At 35.5% G+C, this 12740-nt stretch overlaps 1 protein-coding gene across 1 annotated transcript in view; it reads left to right on the top strand.

Moving 5' to 3' along the window:
* The first annotated feature begins 274 nt into the window (after window positions 1-274).
* The window catches only part of LOC110461791, a 35654-nt gene continuing 23188 nt past the window's right edge, over window positions 275-12740 (top strand). The window contains exons 1-3 of the mRNA XM_021515458.1: window positions 275-360; window positions 2536-2651; window positions 4741-4984. Of these exons, the coding sequence (XP_021371133.1) occupies window positions 4950-4984 (35 nt within the window). The 5' untranslated portion in view covers window positions 275-360; window positions 2536-2651; window positions 4741-4949. The remainder of the gene's footprint in view (window positions 361-2535; window positions 2652-4740; window positions 4985-12740) is intronic.

Below are 12740 nucleotides of genomic sequence, written 5' to 3'. Positions count from 1 at the left end.
TTTAGTTTTACTGGGATAATTCCAAAACAAATTTACCACTCTAAAACGCATATTTAAAATAAGTGCATCTTTTAATTTGTATGTATTTAAACACTTATTGTAAGAACGAACAAAACAAAAGAATGTACAGAAAATGTAAGGTATTGGGTGTATGGGTAAAAATATGTAGAATGCGGGACTTCAGGTGCATTTATAATCGTATCAGCAGACATCACATATAAATGCAGTATAACAAAGTGACACATATAGAAAGTTTAGAGTTATCGTCCGTATTGTCCATGGTAACCAGGAAACGCCCAAGACATAAGATCACTTTCTCACCTAAACATTGAATATATCACCAATAAAACAGCGAAACAGGTATGTTACTAAATATTCGTATGGTAAATGATGTTTTCGTTACCATTCACACTTGTAAATATGTATCTTGTTTCGATTAATTTGAAAGGAATTTGAAATCAATGGTATGTTTACACAAACCGAAAGTTGGAACAAAATATTAAGTTTTGTCTAAATGTATGAATTATATTTTATCGAATCGCTGGAAAAAATCCAAAACAAAACCTGTAAACTTTGTAACATATATATGCACATGATTACACATCTGTACAAGTTCAACCAGTACAAATATGTTACCCAGATAGACACACCAGTACAATGTTGTTGTGTGTATGGAAACACAAGTATAATAAGGTGCATATATGTACACACGTCTGTATATGTAGCTAGATATATTATTGTACACCAGTATATAAGCAAAGAAGTATTAACGACAGTGTAGACAAAGGAAATCGAATTTGTCTAGTTTCCATGGCAATCTGCACTCCTTTTCAAGACAGAAACGTGGACACGTACATATCACAACAAATAATAAAGCAGACTATGTTTGTTCGCCAGGATAGTTATATAACATATATGTCCAAACATGTAAAATAAAACTACACATATATACCCTAGTATAGTTATAAAACAGCTATAAATACAATGTACAATTTTAAAATATATACACAACTATAGTTATATAACGTTTATGTGCACATATGTACAATTTAACTATATATATGTTTCCCAGTATGGTCATATAACATGTACGTACAAATATGTACAATTTAACTTCATACATGTTCTTAAGTATATTCATATAACATGTATGCATACACATGTACAATTTAACTACAAATATCTACACCAGTGTTATTATATAACATGTATGCACTCAAATGTACAAGGTAACTGAATATATGTACACACGTATCATTTTAATACTTTTATGTACATACTTGTACAATTTAACTACATATATGTACACCCGTATTGTTTTTATACTTTTATGTACATACTTGTATAATTTAACTACATATATGTACACCAGTATTGTTTTAATATTTTAATGTACATACTTGTACAATTTAACTACATATATGTACACCAGTATTCTTTTAATACTTTTATGTACATACTTGTACAATTTAACTACAGATATGTACACCAGTATTGTTTAATAACATGTTTGTATACACTGTACAATTTTACGAAACACATGTTGTCGAGTAAAGTCATATATCATGTATGTACATACATGTACAATTTAACTATATATAAGTACACCAGTATAAGTATACATGTTGTATGTACACACTTGTTTAATTTAACTACAAATATATACACAATTATAGTTATATAACGTGAATGTACACAAATGTACAATTTAACTACATATGTGTTCTCCAGTATGCCAATATAACATGCATGCATACACATGTACTATTTAACTACAAATATTTTCACCAGTGTTAATATATCACATGTATGTAATCAAATGTACAGTCTAACTACATGAATGTCCACAAAGTATTGTTTAATAACATGTATGTATACACATGTACAATTTTACGAAACACATATTCTCAAGTAAAGTCATGTAATATGTATGTGCAGCCACTTATAATTTAACTATATATATGTACACCAGTATCATTTTAATACATTTATGCACACACATGTACAATTTACCTATATATTTATGTACACCAGTATAACTATATAACATGTATATCCACACATGTACAATTTAACTACATATATGTACAACATCATTGTCTAGTTACACCTATACACTCCACAGTAATATATTTCATTATATATGTTTCGATTCTGCAATTTTAGGATTAATACAAACTGAGAGTCTGTCTAAGGTTATGTGGTATTAGTAAGATACAAACATCAATGCTTCATTACCTGCTTACAAAATACATTGGTTTTAACAATTCATTCTAATCAAGTAACATGAAAATATCAACGTTTCTTAAATAATCAAGGGACTTCATCGCTGAGGGATCTCGGTAGTTTAAATGGTTTTCTGTGTAACATGAAGAATTTCAAAGAATACATATACCTCACAATCGACTGCATTAACAACCTATAGAAGATAAAAAGTAAAATGAAAATCCAATGTCAGGAAGGGCCATGGCACAGAAATTATATTCCCATTTGACAAAAGAAAAATAACGAATCTTTTTTTTCTTTCTTTAACAGTTTCCTGGATTGCCAATGGCAACAAGGAAATGCCGACATCAAATTTCATTCACAGACATTCGAAGACAACAAAAAACGAAATTGTTACCGATATCGTGACGTCAGCTGCCAACAAGGTGACCTTTTTAATGAATTCTTGCTGTTAATGATGTTTTCATTGCCATTCAAACATGTAAATATGTTCATTGCATTGATTAATTTCGCAAAATACATAATTTAATTGGTAAGTCGATATTTACGTGAAAATTTACATCAATGTAATTATTACTATTTGACGAGTTACTTCCCCTTGAACATTAAGTCAGGACAAAGTGTTTTGACGTTACAAACGGTATATATTCAATGATGTAGGTAGAATTCCTTTGATTGAGGGTTTCTATAAAAAAAATCGATCATATACATCTTGAAGCTTAAACTGACGGTGTGGCATGTGTGCCTTACGCTGATCATAATGCAAACACGTACGTACTTGTCATTAAAGTTTTGCTTGTCACCGATCTTACAATGTATTATACTACACATATATATAGATGTACATTATGTAGTAGTAACGGTAATTATGCTATCGTAAATGTGTGTATCATGTCATATGTGGTAATGTAACGTGTTAAACATGCATACACACAAAGGTGAACATGCTGTAATATGACACATCAGACTAATGGTGTATGTGTTTACGTGCTAGTTGTATCTGGACACGTGCTATTAGTAAAGTATCGTAATAAAGTTTACAACAATGGAATTATAAATATTTGATGAGTTACCTACCCTGGAAAAGTAACAGAATCATACGGTATATAAATATGAACTTTATTTATTTTACAACAATTATGAAACAAGTTATTTTAATTTATATTAATCACTCTTGTTTATATTCAATGATATAGGTAGAATTCCTATGATTGAGGTTTTCTATTCAAGCTATCGATTATGTACATTATGATGCTTATATTTACGGTGTGGTATGTGTGCCTGACATTGACAGTGCTATTAGTTAAGTATTGTAGAATACGTATTGGGGGTAAATGTCATCCTCCCGTTTCAAACATAATTGTACGAATAGTACCACCAGCTTCATAGCAGCCAACATGCGGTGTACCTTAATGCTAATCCTGATGTGACAGAACATAGTAGAGTTAAAACGTGTTTTTTTTTGTAATCACCCAGTGCGTGTTATTTGGATTAAACAAAAGGGAAGTTACACGAACAACCTTTTTTATTTTTTGAAAATTGATCAAAATAATCATCACCAATATTGTAAGCAAGGACTAATTAGCCGTCGATTAGCTCAATATATAAATGGATATAACTATATTGTGGGAAGTGTAAAATTAGTTGATTTTTTCATTAAGTTGTCCGAAACATCTTAGATCAAAAGGTAGCGGACCTGGACTGAGATGATCGTAAGCGATCATTTCATATTGGAAAGAGTGTTCGGAGGTCCCAAATTCGAGTTCGAGTCTGGCAGTTTCCTCTCCTATTACATTTGGTGCTAGCTAAATATACCAATGAAAGGTGTTATACGCTATCGTGTATCTAGAGTTCTGAACTCTCGGTTCGAGTCCCGGTCTTGCCGTTCTTTTTCACGCTCCTTTTGCTTAATAATTTATTAAGTATATCGGTCTATCAGGTGCGCTAGGCATAAATTAATGCTGCACCGAATATTTGGAACTCTCAAGTAGATTCCTCACCTATATGTATAATTTGTTTTGCATATATCTGGTTATTTCAATAGATTTAACTTGATGGGCTCTAGAAATATATCGTCCTCACGTTACCATGACAGGAGATCGCGACTATGAATATTGGTCACCGAAAAGAATGAAAGGCATTTTTTAGCGAATTTGCCGTATATCGAGCATTATCGTAAAACTGCATTTGTTTTCGATTTTGATTTATATTAGTTACATTATCACACAAAATTACAATTGTGAGCATCATAAAATATATACAGTCGACATGCCAACAGGCTCAGGAATGCTGTCAACAACGTGACGTCATTGATATATGTATACATTGCAACAATGTATATTTTGTATGAATACATAATTGAGCAGCGGATTGTGTCACATCATAAGCTTTCCTGCTTACATTATTAACTTTTACATAATTCCGAAAATCGGCTGTTATGACCATATCTCACGATGTATGATAGCGAAAATATATTGAAAATATGTAGCTTCATACTTCTTTTGTACATTACAGAGAAAACCGCATATTACTATCCATTACGGACATGGCAGAAGCTGCCCCGATACCAGAATACAGATGCTTGATTTGTACGACACCTTACAAAGATCCGAGGAAGCTGCCCTGTGGTCATACCTTCTGCTACCGATGTCTGACGTCATACATCGAAGCGGAACACGTCACAGCAGACGAGGATCGGCACTACTTCCCGTGTCCGGTCTGCGATGCACCGAGTGCTCCTAGTGACGTCAGTGCGGATGTAAGTACATGGGCGGAATGTTTCCCTATAAATAATTTGTACCTTAACCCTATAACAGCAGAGACGTCTGATGTTCATCTCTGTGCACCATGTCAACGAGGCAAAGAATCAAATCGAGCCGAGGTCTGGTGTACAGACTGTGGTGAAAAGCTCTGCAAACAATGCAGAATATATCATGAGCGGAGCAAGCCATCATCAAACCATCGGCTTGTCTCCGTTTCCACTACTGTCGGAGGAATCTGCGATGTTATGGTCAACGAAATCTGCCCCAGTCACGATGGAAAGCAGTTGGATGTCTATTGTGTAGACCACAGTGTCATGTGTTGTGGTGTCTGTGTGTCGGTGTCACACAGGCACTGTAACAATGTTAAACCAATAGAGGATTTGGTCAGGAAGACCAAGGCCGGACAACACACCAGGGAGACAGAATGGAAGGAGCTGAGAGAGGAAACTAAGAAGATGCTAGACGATGACGATTTGGGGGTGACCCTGCTTACCTCCACAGAAAAGGAAGTGTCGGCGGAAATGACGAACAGGATACAGCAAGCTAAAGATAAGCTTGATAACCTCAACGCAACATACCAGTCAGACCTCGCGGATAAGTGCAAAGCACTCAGGAAAAAGATATCTGCTCGACGGATGTGTGTCAACACATTCCACACCAATGCGGAAAATTCACATCTATTGATGTCACATTTAGATCAACAGATATCAGAACGTCANTAAGCTTGATAACCTCAACGCAACATTTCAGTCAGACCTCGCGGATAAGTTCAAAGCGGTCAGGCAAAATATATCTGCTCGACGGATGTGTGTCAACACATTCCACACCAATGCGGAAAATTCACATCTATTGATGTCACATTTAGATCAACAGATATCAGAACGTCACAAGTTTTTCATAAGAGAACAAACAACAAATCAAATATCAGGACATTACCGTCGTATGGATCAAAACACCAAGAAACAACCAAATAGATTTGACATCACACTCGAGTTAGGAACAATAATTGACGAAATCATGAAAATGACAACCTTGGGGAATGTTGACGTGACCTCGACAATATCAGCTGTATCTCAGAACGCGAATGTATGTATAGGCACAATGATTGAGACCTTGCTTTCGACACCTTCAGCTTCAACATTAGCAGACTCGACTTCGACCTCTGACCTCACGGGTTCACTGCAGTATTTGACCGTCCAGACAACTCCAGTAAAGGCAGCGATTGATGTATGGACCGGATCGGTATCTTGTGTAAAGACGGTAGACAGTAAAACACTCGGAGTGGTGTCTGAACCTTGGTTGACAGGGGGGTCTTTACTGACAACAATGAATTACTTATGACAGATTTCAAAAACAGAAGACTCCTACTGTTTGATGACACGTATTCCTACGTAAGAGAATTTAACATTAATGGACATCCAACAGATATAGTACGTGGACGTGCCGAGGATGAAGTGTTTGTGACTGTAAAGTTAATTGGAATACTGAAGTGTAAACTAAGGAATGGCCAGCTAACCCTGATCAACAGGATCAGCTGTCCACATGGAACATTGGGTATAGCAGTTCTCGGGGACAACATCCTGGTCGGTACATCTGATAGTGTGAAGGTTATGACAGTAGATGGGAAGGTGACCAAGTCAATAAAGAAAGGTGGAGATTACACATACCTCACCACGTCTACTTCTAGTGCCACCGTGTATCACATAGATAACAATGACGTAGTGTGTAGACGACTGGACAGTGACGTAGAGGTCTACAGGTACAGATATCCTGGTCTGAATGATCCTACAGGTATTGGACTGGACCGGGATGACAATGTTTATGTATGTGGATATCGATCTGGAAATGTTCACCTTGTTTCACCTGACGGGTCACGTGGGAGGGTACTGGTGTCCACGCCATCTTCTATCAAGCATCCGTCGTGTGTAGTAGTCCATCCCACCAAACAGGAATTCGTTGTCACTTGGAACCAGAAGCCTCCGTCACTCGAGGTGTACAGATTTAATAGCGAATAAGTAATTCACTGAGACCTAAAGATCTTAAATTTATGAATACATTTAAAACCAAGACAAATGTAAAGATAATTGTCCATTGATATGGAGTATTGCAACAAATAAAGAATATTACACGCATTTATGACGAACAGAATACATATAGCGAGGAGCTTATATAAGTCAAGATAATTCCAAACCGGCTCTAGTTGCAATTTTAACCAGAAATGGTTGATAAAAGTTTGGCGGGCTTTTCACCGTTCGGACTGACTTTGGTTTGATCATGGTTTTCTGCTCCTAACAGTTAATAAATATTTCTGAAAATTTCGTAAGAGCACAACTGCAACTTTGAGTAAGAAAATGAGCAGTGTGAATAGTCAATGAAAATACAGTTATACTAAGTATCAGGCATGAACTTGAGCAAGTCTACAGTCTCTGATTGAGTGGTGGGGGATTCACAGAGTGCGAAACGACGTCAGCAAAAGAATGGATTTATATAGGCAGCGAATGGTCTAGTCCATAGAAATCACAAAGTCCTTCAATCATGTACATCAAGGTGATGAATTAAAACTTGTGCACACCCAAGGAGAACATCGCAACTCAAACCCAAAAGTTCAATATGTACAGACACGTTAAAATACAACGGAAATTATAAAAAAACGGCAAAAGTCTGGAGGCAAACCATGCAGGTGTTTTGTCATCAATAATGTACTGTAATAGATGTGAGACTTTTGTATCATGACTGCGGAGAGATTGTGAACGCAGTTTGTACAGACCTTAGATTCATTAGAGAGAGTTTATGGGAATTATTTAGGGCTATTAGGGATTCGTCTATATCAATAAATACATATTTATTCATAGGGACTGGTGAAACAGATCATTTGATGCCGTGAACCTTTCCGGAGATCGAACGCAATATACTGACATCAACGTTTCATCGGCTGATGTAGAGCTCGATAATGTCTGATTGTCATGTCGGTTAAGAATCATACGACAGCTGGACAGCTTAAATTTTGACCTGCATTTTGATCATTCAAAAGACAATCCTATGTGTGCTTGTGATCTTATGGTGCCATATTCCAGCCATCGACTTTCGAGTTAATTATGTCGACATAATTTTTAAAAGATGTCGACATAATCTATGAATATGTCGTAATAACGTTTAAATAAATGTAACGTAGGTTCTCAATAAAAACACTTCACGCCGTTCCAGTTAAGGATATGTTTATTTCTTGTCGTGGACAAATAAACCTATATAATAAATAAACGTACATAATCACTCATGCATCGCTCAACTTATGAAATAATGGATATATATACAATTGATGAAATATAACGAATGATTATTATGTTTTAATTATACTATTTCGTACTTACACACATACATACTTACCAGAAGCATCCAGAGTGACTGGATTGTGCTATCGATGGTTCCGTGTGTTCCCATCGGGAGGTAGAGTCAAAGTGAAGTAGGGAGACGGCGGTGACTGGGATTTGGACGGGTGGTCCGTGCTGCACGGGCACATACATACATTCCTTAACACTGGCATTACGCGCGATGATTTGAATATTGTATTTGAACACCTGGCTACATTAATATCGTGTTAATGCTCAGATGTGTCATCGACCTGCCAATTATTTATCCAAAACAAAGCGAGTAGTTAATCAATTTTCAAAAACATTATCACATGGTGTAGCTTATTATAAGGTTTATGTTTATGTTTTGTATATCAGCAATATAAGTCACGTGATATTTTCTTAGAGAATGAGATTTGCTAATTGCCTGTTTTGCTTTGCATAAAAAGTGGCAAGTCGATGTCACATTTAAGTATTAACACGATAAAAAAACCGAGTTACAGTTATAATTACGGCTAAGTATCCATTTTTTTGTGGTACAAACGCAGGACGCACGCTGAACGAACGGAGAAAAGACACTATACGATCGCAGGACGAACTCGGTACTATGCTATATGAAGGCTTCAAAAACTTTCATCCTTACGGTCGCACAGGCTCGCAAAAATCGGCAACATGCATTGCGCCGTGCCTGCATTGGTGTTTTTTTTTTGCACAAACAATTAAGTTCTTTTACAAGTCGATGTTACTGATGAAATCCTTCGATGTCCCACATACTATTTTGATATTTTTTATTTTTCTCCAACTGAAAATTGTTTCCATGTTATGCATGCTTTTATTTATTTGTGCTAAGCTTCAAAATAGCATCAATTGATTCTGATAAGTCTCTTTTTGCCGAATTGACGTTCACAACATGCTGTGACGCGACTGTGACGTCACTGTTAACACGCGGCATCATATAGTGTTGACAATTATTTAAGCATTGAACTGTTACCAGATGCAGTATACAGTCGATATGAATACATTTTGGGTGACAGATAAATATTCATGTGCGACATGAATATTTATCTGTCACCCAAATTGCATTCATATCGACTGTATACTGCATCTGGTATCAGTTCAATGCTTATATTTACATTTATTTAGTTTGTTGTATATAGTAACTAGCAAATATACGTTTGAATTTCCCGCTTATCATATCAGTTACGTCAGTAAGTTTAAATCCCAGAACAGCCGAATTTTCCAGAAGAAATAATATAGTCCCTTGTGTCATTGCAAACCACACGCACATAAAATGTTTTGAACACAAACTTAACTTTATTATTTATTTCATATGAGTGTGTATATGTTGAAAAATTGTTTATAATTGCATAAATTTTGCTTGTTCAAAATTAAAGTTGTTTTTCGCGCATTGATAGATTACATGTATTTGGAAGTGATGCGGCGCTGAACGGACATTTCGTTTGAAACAGTACCAAGCCTAATCGGTCAGATTAGCATCGCTAGCAGACGACGTTCACAGGGGCTCGGATTCGTGATTTTGAGTAATGGATGACATCACTGAAGAACCACAACACCTAAAGGTACTTATACACATTCTAAAACCTTGTCGATACCCTCGACTTTTACAGGGTTTTATAAATGCTGAATTTTAGTGTTGTGGTTATTCACTGATGTTATGCATACATTTTGTAGCTCAAAATCTCGAAACCAAGCCCCTGTGTGATGACGTTGACAAACTTGGTTATATCGTATCTAGAATGGCGCTTACAATAATGTTGTGGTACCTACACATCTTATAATAAATTTATATTGCCATAATTTGTCAAGTTGCTTTATTTTTTGCGATGACCTACATTGCTAAATGCTAACGAACCCAGAAAGTTCTCTGACTATAGGCCTATTGATATCGGATGTGACTGGCGGCCATGTTTGTTTACCTTGTACCAATTGTATTCCTACACTAGCCGTATCACTACAAATTGTAGTATACAGTCTCATGTACTGCAATTTGGTTTACTAACGACATATAGGCAAATGCAACACAGAATGTAAATATACCACATTATTTAGAATATTTTGATTTAGTTTATTCTTATTCCTACAGTTCAGTGCACATTTTTTTTTATTTGTTACTACATTGTAGGCATGGACACATAATGGATATCTTTGATATAGGCCTAGTGTACGTATTTCATGCATTTATGTTACTTTAACACAGGTTCAAATACAAAGAAACTTTCTTTCTGAATTTTACAACACACACAAAGATAATTTTCATCTCGGAATATTGTCAGAGTTTTGCGTTACCTGGTTTTTAAGAACATGATTTATTTTTTAAAGGCACATTTTGCTGTGCTATCTGCTTCTTCACCTTACCAAATTATTTTAGAGAGAAACTTATGCAGTAAATTCTCTTACATTAATTGTGTGTATATATGTTTTTGTAATACGATCATCATTGGCATCAGAATAATTGAAGGAAAAACAGTGAAAATGCGGAATGAAATAAGCAATAAAGTATAATTATGGATAGGAAGATATTTCGGCTTACAAAATGACATGTGCAAGTATAAATACATGTTACTAAGTTTCAAGAGGAACACCAAATTGAGGCCTATATCAATTTTTTTTATAAATGTATTCAATTCCTCTGTACTGTCGTGTCTTTGAATGTTTTTTGTCTTTTAACACTTGAGAAAAGGCAGAATCCCTTCAATTTGTGCTGCGTAATATAATCTTAATCCTAATTAACTTTTAAAATTAGCATCAATTCTTGAGTTAGACCTTTGATTCTTTTGAATGCATGTATTGACAAACACTAGTCTAAACAATGTGTAAATCAACCTTTTTTATTTTCGTTCTTATACTCATACCAGTACTTTCCGGTACCATCTGAAGAAAACAAACATATAGACCGGTAGTTAATGCTAACAATTATTTTTGACTCCATACAACCACTGATTTGAAACCTATTTCTGATTTCTTGAAGCAATCCAACAGATCAATAAAAATATTTTTGATATTGCTATTAACAAGTGTTGCTAAATGCATGAAAATTCTGAGATGTCCATCATACACGATCTTGAATTATTCAAAAGCCATTCATTCTGATGTCCAGTTCATTTAAAAAAAAAAGAGATAAGCTATATGGGTCTTGTAATCCTCTGCTGTTTACTGTCTTCATTACAATTGTTACGACTGCCCAGCATGTAACGTCATGATATTTTTTTAACAGAATGATTTAAAAATCAGAATATTTCAATAAAAAAAATAATGTCCCTTGAAAAATTGAATGGAGTTTTAACAGATACAAAAAAATGCAATTTGTTTGTTAAGAGTTTAGCATCATTGCAACATCGAAGAAAAGGAAATCGAAGAAAAAAAGATAGAAGTACAAGATATCCCAATATGGACGGCAGATCGATTTTTGTCATTTATATATCCCTATGCAGACGATATCTAGATGAGTGATTTAATATCGCCAATACTTGATTTGCAAGTATTTCTGAGATGCTTTGAAAACAACGAACCGAGCAAATCCATTGCGGCAGGGTTCAATATGGGGTAAGGGCAACTTAGGAGAGACCTGGGCAAGTTCGGCCATGGAGTAACTCCGGCCACTCCTGATATGTTTGGTCTTGAGTAAATATTTACAACTTTGAGGATCCAAGCAGTGCAGTTCACTGGGCATGGCATTCATACGAACAAAATGTCGGGAAAATTATCATTTTAGATTACTAAAAGCGAGCAAATTATATTTTGAGATGGTAGAAAGAAAACAAAGACCTCACTTCTTTCTAGTTTTGCAAACCTTCTGTAAACCAAAATGCTACTTATTGATGGCATACGTGTAACAAACCGACAGCTTCACATGATGGTATACATAAAGCCTAGCATTGAGTTTCGTATTGCTATGATATACAATGTACACATTTCTTAAAATATCAATTGCGGCAGGTTCGTCCCATGACACTGGTGCTGGTTGGGTCCATGCCATACACAGGATGCCGTGAAATTGGCGGGAAAATATGACGTCGCAAGCTTTATGGTGTCATAATTATGCTATTTCCAATGTGGGCTGGACTTACCCCAGACATTCCAAGGCGGTGTACATTAGGCCATACACTCTTCCGACAGTAAAGAGTTAAAAAACTCTTCAAATACGGACATGTTTGCCATTCTGTTATAGTTTTATGAAGGCCATGAAATTTCTCTTCCAAATTGTTCAAATACACATTAATTTTAACAAATATTGTCCAGAACGACTTTAATGAAAATGGGCCCCAAGATTTTTTTTATATAGAATGGTTTCTCCCATGAATTATGCAAGGATTGGATTCTAGCTTTTCTACCCCGACTGTATATAAAATGAAACAGTTAAGTTATGCAGAAAACTAGGGGGGGG

This window comes from Mizuhopecten yessoensis, unplaced genomic scaffold (genome assembly GCF_002113885.1).
Source record: "Mizuhopecten yessoensis strain PY_sf001 unplaced genomic scaffold, ASM211388v2 scaffold10667, whole genome shotgun sequence".
Classification (NCBI taxonomy): Eukaryota; Metazoa; Mollusca; class Bivalvia; order Pectinida; family Pectinidae; genus Mizuhopecten; species Mizuhopecten yessoensis.
Note: the sequence above shows the minus strand (reverse complement) of the source record. Positions and strands in the feature narration are given on the sequence as shown.